Here is a 17,519-nt window from a genome sequence, read left to right as displayed (position 1 = left end):
TGCCAGCCACCTGCCTCTGCGGCCTCAGTTTCCTCATCTGTGAAATGGGGGCAGGGTGGCGAGTGAACCGTTATCTCTGATGGAAATGGCCTTCAGGCGCATCTCTGGATGGACCAGGGAAAGGGCTCAGGGAGCTCTGGGCTCCCGGCGTCTGATTCAGGCCTGGGGCTGGGCCGGGGTCGGGGGTTGCAGAAGAGGCTCCGAGCACCAGGGCCAACAGCCGTCAACAGGTCCTGGCCTCCCTGCCTCACCCGATTGCCCGACGGGCTCCAGCAGGCTGGGCACACCTGCCACCCACTCCCGGCAGCCTGATTCACGCCACCCGGAGCCTCCCACCTGCGTCCCCACTTCTGAACAACAACGAGAAACCCCTGCCACACGGGCAGAGACCTGGCACCCTGACATCTCCTGGGAGCCCCGTGACACCCCGAGCACCGTGTTCCCAGGACCCGTCGTGGCAGCACGCAGATGGAGGAGGCAGGAGGGGAAGCTGAGTCCAAGCGAGCGGGGTGGGGCTGTGGTCAGGCCTCCGCACTCAGACATACCTGGTTCGACTCTCGGGTCCCACCAGGTTGTTACTAAATGTTTCTGCCACTCAGAACCCAGAGATGCTGTATTTACCTTACAGGCTTGCTGTGCAAGGGCCCGGACCACAGTCTGCACCCAGACCCTCACAGCTCAGCCCATCCAGCTCCCGGCGGTGGAGGAGCATGGAACAGCTTTCAGCAGAATCCATCAAGGCCCACTGTCCTAAACCAGTCTTCACTGGGCCCGTCTGATTCTCCTGGGCTCAGAGCTGCCGCCGGAGAAGGCAATGGCACCCCACTCCAGTATTCTTGCCTGGAAAATCCCATGGATGGAGGACCCTGGTGGGCTGCAGTCCATGGGGTCGCTACAAGTTGGACATGACCCAGCGACTTCACTTTCACTTTTCACTTTCATGCATTGGAGGAGGAAATGGCAACCCACTCCAGTATTCTTGCCTGGAGAACCCCAGGGAGGGGGAGCCTGGTGGCTGCCATCTATGGGGTCGCACAGAGTTGGACACGACTGAGGCAACTTAGCAGCAGCAGCAGCAGAGCTGCCGCACAGATTGGCTCTTAAATAACTCAGGTTCCCAATGGTCTCCAGTCAAGTGGGACCCTGGCCTGCTTCCTGCCTTCTGAAGGTCCCTGACAAAGTGACCCCAAAGTTTCTCTGCCCTTCTCCCCTCCCCTCCCTTAGCCTCACCAGCCCCGGGCTCATGGGACCTCAGGGAGACGTACATGCGGGCTCCGGGACGCACCAGCTGGTCACCTGGAGGCCCGGTACCTTGGCCAGGGGCCCGAGTCCTGCCCACCAACCACCCGGGCTCACTCAGGCCTGCAGAGAGGAGCTCGGACACTAGGAGGTGCTCGTGAGCTGCCACCCTGCCCCAGCAAGATCCGTCTGGGGTGGCCTCAGCGGGGCTGGACTGGAGTTTATGTTAAACCATTTCACGTGGAAACACTGAGGTTTCTTCTTTACTGGCGGGTTCCAAGAAGGCTAACCCCTTCTTCCCCCTCCTGGCTGATGCTGGCCAGAATGGGACAAGGAATGACACGGACACATTGCGGGGATCCTGCCGGGCCCCAGACGCAGCATCCGTGAGACCCATGAGGCCTGGGGGGTCGGAACGGTCAGGAACGAGCGAGGGACAGGTCTGAGCCCGTCCGTCTGGGGCCAGAGCTGGTGCCAGCCCCGGACCTGGCCAGCCTTGGCCTCCACAGCTGCGAAAGGCCGTGGTGGTGGCGGGTGGGGGTAGTCTGGAGATCCAGCTTCTCAAGCTCCTGCTGCTGCTAAGTCGCGTCAGTCATCCGGCTCTGCGACCCCATAGATGGCAGCCCACCAGGCCCCTCTGTCCCTGGGATTCTCCAGGCAAGAACACTGGAGTGGGTTTCCATTTCCTTCTCTCAAGCTCCTAAATGCTTTCAAAGCAGAACTTCCACCCCAGCCCAGCGGAATCTGAGGGAGCCCCAACACAGACAAGACAGCTGCTCAGGCTGAATTAGAGCAGGGTCCGGAAATGCCCCCAACTGGTCCCCTGAAGGACCAGAGCTGAACTGGGGCTTGGGCCCTGGCCTGAGGACAGAACCTGAGCCCCTGGGCTCTGAGCTCCTTTGGCAGCAGGGAGCAGCTCCGCAAAGTCCTGGCCCCCTCCCCCTGCCCAGCCGGACTTCACAGCATGTACCCCTGGAGGGCAACAAACTCCACTGGACTAATCTAGAATGGTCCAGAAAGAAATGGACCGTACTCACAAGGTAACACTGCACATGGCGGGGGATTCAGAGCACTGGCCATGGAGATGACTCCAGGGTTCAAAGACGGGCTCTCATCCGCTCCGTGACCTTAGGTGAAGGTCCCGTGTCTGTCCCTGTTACATTTAGGGTTTTCCCAACAACAGTAAGGAGGAGACACATCCACAGTGAGGAAGCTGAGGCACAGAGAGGTTAAGTAACCAGCCCACAGCCACACAGCTGAGAACATGGGGAGTATTAGGTCCCAGGGCCTGTGTGCGTAACCACTAGGCTCCAAGGACCAAGGCACAGAGACAATAGCCAGACCCCATTAAAGTATTTCAGTTCAGTCGCTCAGTCGTGTCTGACTCTTTGCGACCCCATGGACTGCAGCATGCCAGGCCTCCCTGTCCATCACCAACTCCCAGAGTTCACCCAAACCCATGTCCATTGAGTCAGTGACGCCATCCAACCATCTTGTCCTCTGTCATCCCCTTCTCCTCCTGCCTCCAATCTTTCCCAGCATCAGGGTCTTCTCAAATGAGTCAGTTCTTCGCACCAGGTGGCCAAAGTATTGGAGTTCCAGCTTCAGCATCAGTCCTTCCAATGAATACCTATGTGCAACTATTTGTACATCCTGACAGCTGATTTCCACAGCTGCGTCAGTGAGCTCTTCCCGGCCCTGCGTAAGCCAGAGCCAAGCTACCGATGAGGCCAGAAACCACGAGAGATCTGTCAGGAGCCCGAGAGGGAGGGGACAAGCTCACCACGGCCTCACCTGTACCTGCCCGGCTCCCCTGGACCTCACGGCACCCTACAGGAGCAGCAGCAGCATCTGTCCTCACAGACGGGAATGAAGCACAGGGAGGTAAAGTGGCCCATGCAGGGTCACATGCGGGCCAGGTGGTGGCTCCGGAATGTCATTCCCTGCCACAAGCCCCAAAACTCAGGCCCTTCCGCCAGCCTGTCCCCATCTGAGCCCTGGGCCAGAACTGGTCAGGCCAGGAGCCGACCCCTGGCTTTCTCCCCACATGGCTGTGGTTTCTGACAAGCCACTGCTGCCCCCTCCTGCCACTGGTTGCCTCTACAACCTCACGTTTGGGAGACTCTAAAAAATGAAAGAAAACCCTCGGGTGCTATTGTGGAGGAAGAAATCCAGCCCCCGAGCGCCCAGCCCCTGAGTATATAGCCCCTGAGCAACCAGCCTCTGCGTGCCCAGCACCCAAGCGCCTAGCACCGGGGCAAAGAGGCGCTACCAGTCTCCCAAGGGCATCTGCTCCCGAAATACCACAGCCACACTGCAAGGCTCCCTCCTGCAGCCCACCCACCACTTGGTCACGTTCCGGGGCCTTGAGGGGACTCCAGCCACCCAGCATCTCCGGGCCCCCCGCCCGGGCCCCTGTGTCCTGAGCCCCATCCCCACACCCTGTTACTCCAGGGAGACAGACAGGACACTCAGGCTGAGCCCACATCCTGAGCACCACCAACAGCCCACAGCCCCCTCCCCCGGCACTCAGCGTCTCACAGAGTCCTCCTCTGGGGACCCCAAGTCCCCAGGACACACACTCCATGCCCATCACTGGGCTGAGGACCCTACAGGCCGCTTGGTCTCCCCACACAGTGCTGAGTGCATGAAGGTGCCTACAAAGCTGAGCTGCCCTCTGGGCGCCCTCTGGGTGGTAGGAGATGGCCTGGCAAGGATGGGGCGTGTCTCCGTGCATGGGGGTGCAGCGTGGGGTAGGGTAGGAGCTTGCCCCTGCTCCCCGAGTATTAAGCCTGGATACAGCCACCTGCACCCTGTTTAAAGAAAAGTCAGCCTTCGTAATCAAGCACCTGTCGGCTCACGATGGGTGGCCCCGTGGTGCGCCCAGCCCAGCCCAGCTGCCACAAGGTCACGAACGGCGAGAGAACTGGCACATGGTTGTACCGGGTTCTTCCCTTCCGCTGTCCACGTACGTCAGCTTGTGCAAGCTGCTGACCATTCCCCACAAGGAGGGGGAGGCTGGGAGCCATTTGGGAGAGCGCTTGGAGATCTGAGGATGGGGGTGGGGGTGGGTGAATTTTCAAAGCGGCGCCTGAATACCCCAGCGGATGACCCCTGTGATTCTATCCAGGGGCACGGGTCTGGCCGAGCCCGCCCTCAGGAACGCCCAGGCGTCTGGGGGGTCAGGCCGGCAGCCTCAGACCTCTATGCTGTGCACACCCGCGGTTTCACAGACCCACTTCCTCCTGCGCTTGTCAGCTCATTCAGCTCCTCCTGTACTGAAGGCACTGATGTTAATGCTCCAAACTCCCATTTTACAGATGAGAAAACTGAGGCTCAGCTGGGAGGCGGTGGAGCCGGGATTTGAGCCTGGGGTTCTTCTCCATCTTCAGAGCATGTGATTGCTGCAGCGGTGGCGGCAGCAGCAGCCCCAGTGACACTCCTAACACCACGAGACTAGGCTTTCATGGGGGCAAAGGGAGAAGCCTCGACAGGCAGGCTGGCAACCAGCCCTGGAACGCCCTCTCTCCAGCCGGGCAACCCTGGGCGGGTCGGCATCTTCCCCAGAAAGCCAGACTTCCCCTGCCCACCCGCGGGGCTAGGGTGAGAACCATGACCAAAAAAAAAAAAAAAAAAAAATGGTCTGGGAGGTTGAAAGGCCTCTCCCAACGGGGAAGATCCTGGCTGCCCAGTTACACAGACCAGGGTGTCCTCCACGTGCAAGGCACGTGGGGATGAAGAAATTGGTGAAAACCCAGTCCTATTCGCTCAGGGGACAGGAAGGGTGAGAGGAGGGAGACGGATGAAGGTCTGGGGTCTTCCTCCCTGGTGGGAAGGCAGCTGGGTGCCCTGGCATGGGAGGGGGCGTGGGAGGGGCAGAGCCCCTCATGCAGAGAGCATTGCTGGGGGCGGTGAGAGGGACACAGTCCAGCCAGGCCAGGGGTCGGGCGGGCGGGTACAGGGCGACAGAGCAATTAACTAAACAAGAATGACAGACGCCAGCTTCTTCCTGTCGGGGGACAGAGGTACAGATGCGCAAAGGCAGCAGGCTGGGATGGCCTGCTGGGGCTGGAGTGGTATCAGAGGTGTCGGTGTGAACCCACATCTTCTATGGGCACAGGTAGGAACAGAGACATGCGTGGTTGGACGTGTGAATTGCCCACGCACACATGTCTCCCTCTGCCCAAGAGAGAAGGGATGCTCAGAGGAAATCGAACATCCAGTGTCCCGATCTTTGCTTCTAAATGTCACTTTCCACTCAAAGGCACTGGGGCTCCTGGGAGACACGACTGACTCTGGCACTGAGGCAGACAGAGAACACGATGACCCCGAAACAGTTTTTCTGCCAGAAAGTAAGAAAGGGCTGGAGAACGGCGTGTCAAAAGGACACAGAACCAGCTTGAAGAGGCTGTTACTGGCCACCCTGGGGACCACTTGAGCATCCAAATCAATTATGATGCTTATAGATGATCACTTAGTGGGTTACACAGGAATCTGTGAGTCCACACGGATAAAAATAAGTAAGTGGGGAGAAAAGAACATTCTTCCGTACAATAGAGCATCAATCACAAATGTTAAGAATGAATGATGGAATTACTTGGTGGCCATTACAGAAACAGTTAGCTCAAGGAGCAACAGCAGACATTAAAACTAGTGGATGGGGGCTTCCCTGGTGGCTCAGTGGGAAAGAATCCTCCTGCCAATGCAGGAGATACGGGTTTGATCCCTGGTCTGGGAAGCCTCCATATGCCACGGAGCAACTGAGCCCGTGAGCCACAGTCGCTGAGCCTGGGCTCTGGAACCCGGGAGCCGCAGCTCTGAGTCCACGAGCAGCAACTACTGAAGCCCGGGCACCCAGAGCCCCTGCTCCGCAACCAGAAGCCTGAGCACCGCAACTGGAGAGCAGCCCCTGCTCCCCGAAACTAGAGAAATAGTCCTCGCGGCAATGAAGCTCCAGCACAGCCAAAAATAAATAAATAAAATTAAATTAAAAAAAAAAACTAGTGGATGAAAGTAGGCTGAGGAACAGGATTCTTACTCAAAGTGTCTCCCCACGAATAGTTATTCATTACAAAGGGGAAAAAACCCAACACCTCACAGAACTTTACAGTGGTCACCACCTTAATCAGAGGAGGTTAAAACACCAGTCGTTGGCAAACTGACACCGCATGCTTCCTAACATGACGCACTGAGACGCACGCGGCATCGCTTCTCTGATACTCTGACCACAAGTGCGCAGCCTGGGTCGTATCACGAGGGAGTATCAGACGAGATGACTGTCCTGGGATCTTCAAGACCGTCAGTGTCAAGACATGCGAGGCCTCGGTGCCCCAGATGGGAGTCCAGAGACAGGACTTGCCCTCCCGGGCTGAAGCGTCCTCTCTATAAAGGAGGCAATGGAATTACCAGGAAGACCTGGACAGGGTCTGGCTCTGGGAGAAGGGTCTGTGGCATTTGTCTTTTCTGGAAATCTCCAAAAGGTTTGGAAATTATCAGGCCGTGTGAACTCAAGGGAGTGCCAGGTAATCCCCCCGGGGTGAGGGGTGTTTGGGATACAAGAGAAACAGCCTGGAGTGGGAGCCCACACTCCCCTTGACCTTGAGATGGCCCCTCTGCCACTCAGAGGCCCATACGGAGCTGGGGGGGGTACCCTAAGGCCCTTCCAGGTGGGAGGACCCCGGGAATCTGTCATCAGAGAAGGCCTTAAAGACAGCAGGATTCAGGCCAGCAGAGGACAGGGTGTGGTGATGGATGGAAGGGAGCCTTCTCCATGGAGCCCCAGTCTCCCCAGCAAGCTCACAGGCATGCCGGGGGGTGGGGGGTGTCCCTTGGCCGAGAACCCTGGGTTCTCAGGCACCCTCCCCTGAGCAGATGGGAGGGGAGCTGAAGAAGGAAGAGGGCATGGGAGAGGCTGGCGGGAGAGGCCTGGGATCCCGCTGCTGGCGGTGGGGGGCGCTCTCCGCAGCCGGGCCTAGCACCTCTGGGTTCTCCTCGAGGGATGCAGAGGAGGGGTGAGGGCCCGGGGTGGAGGGGTGGGTGGGCTGCAGGGGCCTGAGTGTGCGCGTGCGTGAGCGTGCAGGTGTAAATCCTGTCCTCCAAGCCCCTGCTCGCTGGCAGCAAGGTGCCCTCTACTGGCCCCAGCTGAAAGCGGCGTGCGGAAGAAGGGAAACGAGTGCCGACCCTGTAAGACTGCAGGGCGGGGGTGGGCAGTGAAGCCGGGGGCGGAGGTGACGGCAGGAGCGGGCACAGGAGGAGGGGCCCGGGGGCGGAGCACCTGGAGGACAGCGCAGGGCCTCCTGCGCTCCCCCGGGACCCTCCTAGGGCACAGCGCGGCTCGGAGGCTGGCCCTTGCCCGTCCACTGGGGTCTTCTCCACCAGGCCCCTCCCCGCCCTGGGTCAGAGGCGTCGTCCCTGGTGCCAAGGGGCAGGTGGGCTTGGACTGGACACATCAAGGTGGTGGGCGGCAGGCGGGGGGGCGGTGCCTGGGCCTTCAGCAAGGGGAGCCTTGACCGTGCCTTCTGACCCCCTCTGTCCAGGGAGGGCTGACTCAGGCCCCCTCTGCCTGACGTACCCTCACCTGCCGCCCCCGGCCTGGGGTCTACAGTCTGCAAGTGCAGACTCAACGTCCGGGGCACCCACCCCGTGCTGGGGCGGCTGGGAGCCCACCCTCGGGCAGCCACCCTTCCGGTCCAAATCTGTGTATGTGTGTGTGAGAGTGTGTGTGTGTGTGTGTGTGTGTGTGTGTGTGTGTGTGAGAGAGAGTGTGTGCATGTGTGTGTGTGCGTGTGCATGTGTGTGCGTGAGTGTGTGTGTGTGCGTGTGTGTGCATGTGTGAGAGAGTGTGTGCATGTGTGTGTGTGTGCATGTGTGTGCGTGAGTGTGTGAGTGTATGTGTGTGTGTGAGAGTGTGTGTGTGAGCCAGGGTATGGGACCTTGGGGGGTGGGGGCTGCTGCGGGATGGTCACAGACGGCAGCGCGTGTGTGGTGGCCCAGAGAAGGCATTGGTTTTGGTCACAGGGACCCGCGTCCCCACCCTGCCCCTTGCTGGATGAAGGAACTCAGAGGGTGCACAGAGTCCCTCCCAACCCGTGCCAAGTCCTGGCACCAGACATGGAGGCAGAGGAGCTGGAGAGCCCGCTCACTGGCCAGGAACGGAATCTGCCTTGCGAGGAGGCCTGCGTCCAGCGCCCCAGCGTGTGAGTGTGTGTGTGAGCTGTGTGTGAGCGGGGGGCCTGGCTGGGCCCTGGGGCTCAGGGCAGAGCCGAGTACCGGCTCAGGAGCATCACGGGACTTGGGTTGCTTTGATTTTAAACTAACCAAGTTGCCCTTTCAGGTGGTCTTTCTTCTTAAGAATCCCCCCAATTCACAAGCCAAGGGGGGGGGGTGGCACAAGTGCACTTTAAAAAGTAACTGCTGCTCTGATGAGAATGCTGCACTTCCATCATAAAATATTTAGAAGACGCGCGGATTCTTTACCAACTGAGCGATCAGGGCAGCCCTCAGAAGACACCCAAGGATGCAAAGGGCTCCCTGGGTGGGGCTACTGGTAAAGGACCCGCCTGCCAATGCCGGAGACACGAGAGACTCGGGTTCGATCCCTGGGTTGGGAGATCCCCTGGAGGAGGGCATGGCAACCCACTCCAGTATTTTTGCCTAGAGAACCCCGTGGTCAGAGGAGCCTGGTAGGCTATGGTTCATGGGGTCGCAAAGAGTCAGATGTGACTGAATCAATCTAGCATGCACACACACAAGGATGCAAAGATACAACCAAACCCTCTGTAACAAGGAGATGTATTTCCTTCCCATCTCTGCTGCTCATGCGCCTACACACCTGCATCCTTATCTGTGGCTTTAACCCCAGGGCTCCAGCTCTGATGCTAACAGCCTGTGACCAAGAGGAAGAAGTCACAGGTTGGTTGGAGGATCAGGCATGAATGATGGGCCCGGATGGGATAACCGAGTCCCAGGACCCCCCACCTGCCTGGGCAGCAGTTTCTACACCTCCAAGTGGGAGGCGGTAACGCTGCCATCCCAGGGCTGGCAGTGGGGGAGTGGGACTGGAAGGACAGAAACGTCCTGACACCCATGGGTGCCTGTTACAGGGCCGCAGACTCAGGGCGCGTGTGTGGCTTTACTGAGCCCTGGGTCCTGGCACCGGTGGGAGGTCTGCCAGCCTCTGCGGCTCGTCTCCAGGGGCGAGGACTCACTGCTCTCCAGGCTGCCCGTTCTATTCTGGGACCGCTCTGATACACCTTCAGGGGCAGCCCCCTCTGAGGTTAAACGAGGATCCTTCCAGCGCTTTCCAGAGCAGAGAGAGAGCCAGCAGGGCTGTGAGCTGAAGGCCACTGTCGAGGTCTCTATTTGCCCCTCAGAAAGGGCAGTGTGGGAAAATCTAACATATTTTTAGCATAGGGACCATACTTTACTGGGGAGGTTTTTTTTTTTGTTTTTTGCAGGTCTGGTAGTTTTCAAATACTGTGGGTTACGATGGAGTATTATAGATACTATATTGAAGATGCTCTGGATTCTGTTTTTTAAAATTTTGGAAATAAAATGGTAGGGAGAAATGGGAAGAAACATAGATTATAATGAAAGAATTTACTTTATCTAAATGCTAACATTGCAAGAAATATTTAAAAAAGAGGGGGGCAGCATGGAGACCGGGGCTTGCACACCACACAAGCAGAAAAGGAGAGCCTGCAGAAAGAGAGAAAGGAAGAGACTCCCAAGTGCGTTGTTTGAGCACACCACGTCATCCACCTGCGTGAGGCAGCAGCACCCTGGGGTGGAATCCCCAGTGGGCACGCGTCATGGTCAACCTGCCCGGGGAGACCTCAGCGGCTTTCTGGACCAACCCTGTGGTACCACACTGCTCCTGGGGCATCGCTAACCAAAACGCTAATTCACTGGCCCGCTCGACTTCAAAGGCCAGAGGTGGGACCAGCTTCAGGCAGAGCTAGATCCAGGTGCTCCAACAGCTGGGACTCTCTCTTCCTTTCTCTGCCTCCAGGCTCTGCTTTCCTGCTTGTCAGCTTCACCCTTAGACAAGGCTTTCCCCTGGAATGACACAGATGGCCACTGGCACTGCTCAGCTTCTGTTTCACTGGCAACTTTCCTAGGGCTTCTCGAAAATCCTAGGCCCAGCTCGGATCACATACCCTTCGCTGTGGCCAGGAGCTCTGCACGCTCCAGACTGACCCAGCCTGAGGCTGCCTGCTGGGCTGACCGCTGGCCCACTGATATCCCACGGCGGGGCTGTCCCCAGACCCTTCCCCAGGAGCCCAGGGGACCCAGGGGTGAACCCCCAAGCCCGGCATTAGCTGGTTCTCCGCAGCTGGGCGGGGCCAGGCTGCAGCCAGCAGTAGCTGGCTGTCTCCAGTCTCTGTGCCCGGCCTGCAGCCCGACCTGAAGCTACGTGGAGCCCCCTCCCCGGCTGGGAGCATCTCCTAGAGGCCCGAGGCTCAGGAGCGCTCACTCAACGAGGCAGAGGGTCCCACCTGGAGCACACGTGCTCCACAGTGGGACCGGGGTTGGTGGGCTCCCGGCCCCTGGGTCTGCCAGCTGGGACACCACCCACAACCCTGGCCTCCGAGAGTCTCATGGTGACAACTGTGACTGCTGGAAAGCCAACGCCCAGGTTTACTCACTTCCTTCAAATACCACCTGGCCCGAGAAGAAAACTCCATCTCATTCCAAAGAGAAACCAGAGCCTCCTCTTAAGGAAACTTTGAAGTCAGTGGCTGCAAAGGGATGGCAGACAGGGTCCAGGGCCAGGCTCGGGCGGCCGCTGTGTCAGGGCCGGGTCGGGCCTGGCTGGTTCCATCCAGCCTCGGGTTCCACCACCAGATTCTCTTCACCCCACATCCTCCAACCTTGAGCAAGGTGGCTGGAATCTGCCTGCCCCCCCCAACCCCTGGCTGAGTGAACAGCGACCATGGGCACCCTAGCTCCAGCCAAGCTTCAGTGTGGACGGAGCGCCAGCCCCAGGCGAGGGCCCTTCCCAAGTCCAAAAGGGCAAACTGCTCATCAAGAACCTTCTGGGCTCATAAAACATCATCCAGCCGTGAATAAATAGCAAGTAAGAGGACACCCAGAGCAGGCTCCACGCAGCCGAGTTATCGACACAGCACGACCAGCGTGGGCCCTGCAGTGTGACGCCCGCCGTGCAGCGTGGAAGGCGGAGCCGTCCAGGTGTCCCCGCTCCCTTCCTGGCATGTGCCTGCGAGGAGGGGTCGGGGTGGGGGGCTGTAAGGAGGTGTGCAGGGTCATTGAGATGTCCTGAGGGCCTCCTCCTCCACTGGGGAGACGGCATCTCGCTGCCGGGAAGGAGGTCTCTGGCCTGAATTTGTCAAAATAAGGGTCCACAGGGCCCGGCTCTCATGGAAGATGGGGCTTGTCCTGAGGTGAGAAGAAGGGGGCCATGGTGCCTGGGGTGGGGGGGCAGCTCTCCCCGCCCGGCCCCCCATCACTCAGCCAGCGGGCCCTGCCTGCGCCCTGAAGTGCAGCCGGGACCACGACTCCTGCAGCTCCTGGGACCCCGCCGCAAGGTCTAGATGTTCCCAGGGAGAACACAGGGCAAAAGCAGCCACCTGGGGGCGGAGCAACCAGGCTCAGCCCAGCCTCTGCCAAACCTCACCAGGTGGCCTGGGGCAAGGCTGCAGCCAACTCAACTGGGAAGGCCTCTGGTGGGGAGCGGGGAGCCTGCACCCCTGGTTTCCAGGACTCACTGGAACCGTGAGGACCTGCCGTCGAGGGGCTCAGGGCCCCAGGGGAGTTGGGATGGGACCTTAAGGAGCTGGAGCAGTGGCTTCTGGCTTCAGGCTGGAAGGTTCTGCCGGCAGCTCTGGTGAGTCACACATGCCAGGAAGGGGCAAGCGGGGAGAATGCCCGAAAGGCCTTTACCTGCCGTCAGGGTGAGGACCACACCCTGGCTGGGCTGGACTTCCAGGCAGAGCAGGTATGATCAGCAAGCTTTGTGTGGTTTCAGCCACGACTCTGCTGCCCTGCTGGGCGGGTTGTGTTTGCACGTCGTCTGCCCCAGGAGCTTCTCTGGCTCCAGACACTGGGGTTGCCGGATGGATTCCGGCCTACTTCCTGCAGGGCCTGAGCCTTCCTGCTGGTTCCGGTAGGGGCAGGCCCTGTGAAGCCCTCCTTCCGAAGCTCAGGCCCCTAACCTCTCCCCACTCTGAAACTTCATTCTTTTCTCTTTGGGCCATTTTGCGATACAAGCAGGAAGGAGAGAGGAGGATGAAGACATGGAAGGTCACAGGGAGGCCTCTTAGCCATGGGCAAGTCCAAATCCCACGCCCCCAGCAGTGCGGTGGCCGGACACACAACCTCGTACGTGCACGTGTGTGTGCGTGCGTGCGTGCACAACCAGAAGACACTGGCCTGAGTGGCACCTGCAGTGGGGCTGTCCAGAGGCCACCAGTGCCACCCCCACTCCAGTCCCAGAGAGAGGCCGGACCCCCGTCGAGATTCACACGTGTTCAGCCTCCCCACGCGGCCCTCGGCCCCCAGCCAGTGGAGAAACCACGTGGCCCGGCATGGGCACCAGGCTCCTCATGGCAGGGCTCTCTGTCACCTGCGCCCTGGGACAAGGCCATCCTCCACCCGCCTCGATCCCCCAGTGCAGTCAGGGCTGGGCCAGGGCCACCGGCAGGGGACATAGCACACCCACTCGGGCCACTCAGAGGAGAGGCCCGGCGCACAGTAAGGATGCCTCAGTGTCCCCGTCCAGCTCCTGTCTGGTGCAGACATGGGCCACGATGACCTTCAGACCTAGTGTGGCCGGCTCGCAGAGGTGGCCAGAGGGGTGGAGAGCTCCAGGGGGCAGGCGGGCCACCCTAGAGGGGGAAGTTGGGTGCTTCCCCAGGGGGTTGGAGGGTTGGAATGCTGGCCTGGTCCCCAGGGTGCCAAAGTGCTGAGGCTGCTCACTGGCCCCAAGCCAGCTACAGGGCCTGCCGTGAGCTCCAAGCAAGTGCCACGCAGGCCTCGTGCACCAACAGTGCCATCTGCAGGGGGAAGGCGGCCGTGCAGGGGCCCCGCTGTCCATCTGCAGGGAGAAGGTGGCCGTGCAGGGGCCCCGCTGTCCATCTGCAGGGAGAAGGTGGCCGTGCAGGGGCCCCGCTGTCCACCAAAAGGTACCCGGATGGATGTGAGCAGAGAGGGGAGCCAGGACCCTCTTGTAGCTGTGTCGCCAAGAATGAGAACAAGCAGGTGAAATTAACATAAGGCATCGGGATTGCAACCCATGATCGGTATGAAACATTATGAATGGGCCTTTTCATGTTCTTCTCCCACTGAGTCCTTGAATTCTCGTGTACGCCCACTTTTAACCCAGCTTCATCTCCAGGGCTCCCCGGCACCTGCGGCTCATGGCCACTGCATTAGACAGCGAGGCGCTGGAGAGCGGAGATGCCACAAAACGTGGCTCAAGGAGAAGGCAGGTGGCGAAATAATACAATCCTGGTTTTTTAAAATATCCAGATGTTACCAGAATATCCGTATGTCATCAATTAGGCCGATTGTTGACCGGTTTCTCTCTCCAGGAGACGGGACGACAGGGGCCTCAGAAAAGTGCCGACCCCAGTGGTGAGCGGTGGGACACAGCCGCCCGCATGCCCATCGGCCCACTGGTGGGCTTCCTGACCACACATGTGGACCTTCCTCAGGGACCGAGTGATCTAGGGGCACACGTGGGGCCTGGGACAAAGGCGAGACCTTCTCGGTCACAGGGGCACAGCTCAGGGTGGCCAGAAGACCCCAACCATGGCTGTATTTAATCTCAGCAGACATGTTTTTCTGCCTAAGAAATCAGAAATAGCCCAGTACAAAAATATAAAAAAAACACGACATGGTTCTCAGTCTTCACCCCGCTCTGAGCCTCAGTACCGCGTTCTCAGCAAGGAGGCCCCGCTCCTGTGCCCAGGCTCACAGGGGCTCCCTGGGCCGGCCCGGCTCCGGACAGGGTGGCACCAGGGACCCAGCACCGCCGTCCAGCAGAGCATCAGGGCGCCAAGTCCTCCTGCCCAGCAACTCGGAGGGAGGGGCCAGGGGACCGTGGGGCTCCAGGCTGGCCTCTGGCAGAGAATGTTGACAAGGCTTTGAGTCGGACACACGCTGGACATAGCCAAGGAGACCCAGGAAATCCTGGAAACCCTCGTTTGAGGATGTGGGGGAGAAAGGAGGTCCAAGTTTCAACGCATGCTGGGGGCTTCAGGGGGGCCTCTGACACCCTGGGAGGGCCAGGAAGAGGCTAGAAGGGACTTCCTGGCCCCAGACCCCCAGGGACGCTGAGACTCGCTCACTCACCTGGTGTCCGCCCACCCGTCCCAAACCCAAAGGCCCCCTGGGTCTCTCACACAGGAAATGGGCCTCAGAGTGAGGGTCAGGCCCTCGAATCAACTCCTCTGACCCGGTCTAAGCAGATCTCTCAGAGCTGATGTAGTCCACCCCTGCCACCCCCACCCCACATCCAAATACCCAAGGCAGCCACATTTTAAGTAAGTCTCTGCAGCATCCACAAAAAGGTACATCCTCTGAATGGCCACAGTCAAAACCACCTAGAGTCAGGCAGAACGACACTCTGATGTCTGAGACGGCCTAGAGAGCCACACCCAGGTACCGCAGGGCACCTCCACGCACAGCACGTGTCCAGATCCCGACAGGCGCCCGACGGTGACCCGTGTGAGGCCAGGCTGACTTCCTGGCAGAGAAGAGACTCTGGAGACGGAGGCTCAGCTCCCAAGTGTCCCTGACTCATCCCTGACCACACACCTGTCATCTTTGGGTGAGAGACAGAGACACGGGGAGGAAAAGGACGGGCAGTGACCAGAGGAGTTGATCGCACCGCAGCTGTAACCTCCGAGCAGAGTGACCTGTCTGCCACGCGGCCAAGAGGCATGAGGCCCAGCCTCTGCAGGCAGTGGGCGCAGTGGCCGGCCAGAACCTCTAGCGCATGGTCTCCGCATGGCACCCTTCTCCAACCCCTGGTCTGAAACTCAGACCCCGTATCGAAAGCTGCTTTCCCCACCGCTCTCTGCTACTAACAGGCACCCAGACCTGTCCAGGGGGCAGTTACCAAAAAGTCGCCGGATCCCCACAATCTGCTCTTCCATCTGGAAGGAGGAATGCCCTTTATTTTGGAGACGAAAAACGATACCCTGGATCCACGAGGCAGGCAGGCCGGCAGGGGCAGGCTCCCAGGGGGAACTTACCTGAACTTCCCGGTCCGCACCTGCAGAGCTCTCATCCCGTACCGCTGGGCACCGCCCACGTCGCCCACGATGTCGTCCCCGATCATGACGGCCTGTGGGGCAGACGGCGAAAGGCGCTGAGAAGCGGTGTCGGGACAGCTTTCTTCCTGCACCCCCTCATCGTTTCTGACATCGCAAACCTCTTGATTTGATGTTTCAAACCACCATCGTACACATTAAACAAGGTAACACTGTTGTCATATTGACTAAAAGTCAACCCGCTTGAATATATCTTCCACTGCCCACCATGGGCTGCAGCTCTGAATGGTGCATGTTTGGGCAATGTAAAATCAACCAACAGGTATCAAAGTGATACGAGGTGGGCTTCCCTGGTGGCTGAACGGTAAAGGAACCGCCTGCCAATGCAGGGCACACAGGTTCAATCCCAGATCCGGGAAGATCCCTCATGCGGAGGAGCAAATAAGCCCGTGCCCTGCAACTACCGAGCCTGGGCTTGAGCGCTGGGGGGTCACAACTACTGAAGCCCTAGAGGCCTAGAGCCCATGTCCACAACAAGAGAAGCCACCACAATGAGAAGCCCACGCTCTGCAACCAGAGAGCAGCCCCTGCTCCCCACAACTAGGGACAAGCCCACGCAGCAGTGAAGACCCAGCACAGCCAGAAATAAACAAACAGGCGCCACAGGGACACATGGGGGGTTGGAGCTGTCTCGCCTCTGCTCGAACAGAGCAGAATTTTACCGTCAGCCTAAAACTCTATGCAAACAGTGGCTGACTTTATTTTTTGGGCTCCAAAATCACTGCAGATGGTGATTGAAGCTATGAAATTAAAAGATGCTTACTCCTTGGAAGGAAAGTTATGACCAACCTAGACAACATATTAAAAAGCAGAGACACTACTTTGTCAACAAAGGTCTGTCTAGTCAAGGCTATGGTTTTTCCAGTGGTCATGTATGGATGTGAGAGTTGGACTATAAAGAAAGCTGAGTGCCAAAGAATTGATGCTTTTGAACTGTGGTGTTGCAGAAGACTCCTGAGAGTCCCTTGGACTGCAAGGAGATCCAACCCTAAAGCAGTCCATCTTAAAGGAAATCAGTCCTGGGTGTTCATTGGAAGGACTGATGTTGAAGCTGAATCTCCAATATTTTGGCTACCTAATGAGAAGAGCTGACTCTTTTGAAAAGACCCTGATGTTGGGAAAGGTTGAAGGGAGGAGGAGAAGGGGACGATAGAGGATGAGATGGTAAGATGGCATCACCGACTCAATGGACATGAGATTGGGTCAACTCTGGGAGTTGGTGATGGACAGGGAGGCCTGGCGTGCTGCAGTTCACGGGGTCGCAGAGAGTCAGACACGACTGAGCGACTGAACTGATACTGAAAAACTCTGTAGAGCTTCCCTTGGGGCTCAGCTGGTGAAGAATCCGCCTGCAATGTAGGAGATAGCCAGGGGCTTGATCCCTGGGTTGGGAAGATCCCCTGGAGGAGGGAAAGGCTACCTAGTCCAGTATTCTGGCCTGGAGAATTCCATGGACAGGGGAGCCTGGTGGGCTACAGTCTGTGGGGTCACAAAGAGTCAGACACGACTGAAACGACTTAGCACACACACAAAAATATCCAGCACTCAAAAAGGTAAAATTTAATAAAAATAAATCCCATCCAATTAAAAGAACGATCAGACATGCAAAGATGGCAAAAAATCACACACATGAAGAGGAAAGTAAGCCAAAACTAAACTGGAACTGACCCAGATGTAAGAATTAGCAGACAAGGGCATTGAAGCAGTTGTTCTAACTGTATTACATATGTTCCCAAGGTTAAATAGAGACAAATATCCAAATCATGCTTCTAGAAGGGAAAACTACAATGTCTGCAATGAAACGCAAAAACACTTGATGAGATTAAACCCAGGTAAGACAATGAGGAAAAATAGATGAATGAACTTGAAGACACAGCAATAGAAATGATCTCAAATGAAACACAGAGAGGGAAAAAAAATTTTTTTTAAGAAAATGAACAGAGAGTGAACTATGACGAAACTTCAAGAGGCCTGGTGTAACTG

The 17,519-nt window shown here is 58.2% G+C and overlaps 1 protein-coding gene across 3 annotated transcripts in view; it reads right to left on the bottom strand.

Annotated features, from left to right (window-relative positions):
* The window catches only part of LOC122708997 (phospholysine phosphohistidine inorganic pyrophosphate phosphatase), a 120,373-nt gene that overhangs the window by 61,690 nt on the left and 41,164 nt on the right, over positions 1-17,519 (bottom strand). For all 3 annotated transcript variants that reach the window (XM_043925972.1, XM_043925971.1, XM_043925970.1), the window contains exon 6: positions 15,459-15,550. In XM_043925972.1, coding sequence (XP_043781907.1) covers positions 15,459-15,550 — 92 coding nt within the window. The remainder of the gene's footprint in view (positions 1-15,458; positions 15,551-17,519) is intronic.

Source organism: Cervus elaphus, chromosome 15, assembly GCF_910594005.1.
Source record: "Cervus elaphus chromosome 15, mCerEla1.1, whole genome shotgun sequence".
Taxonomy (NCBI): domain Eukaryota; kingdom Metazoa; phylum Chordata; class Mammalia; order Artiodactyla; family Cervidae; genus Cervus; species Cervus elaphus.
The sequence above is the reverse complement of the archived record's forward strand: the minus strand, read 5'-3'. Positions and strand labels throughout refer to the sequence as shown.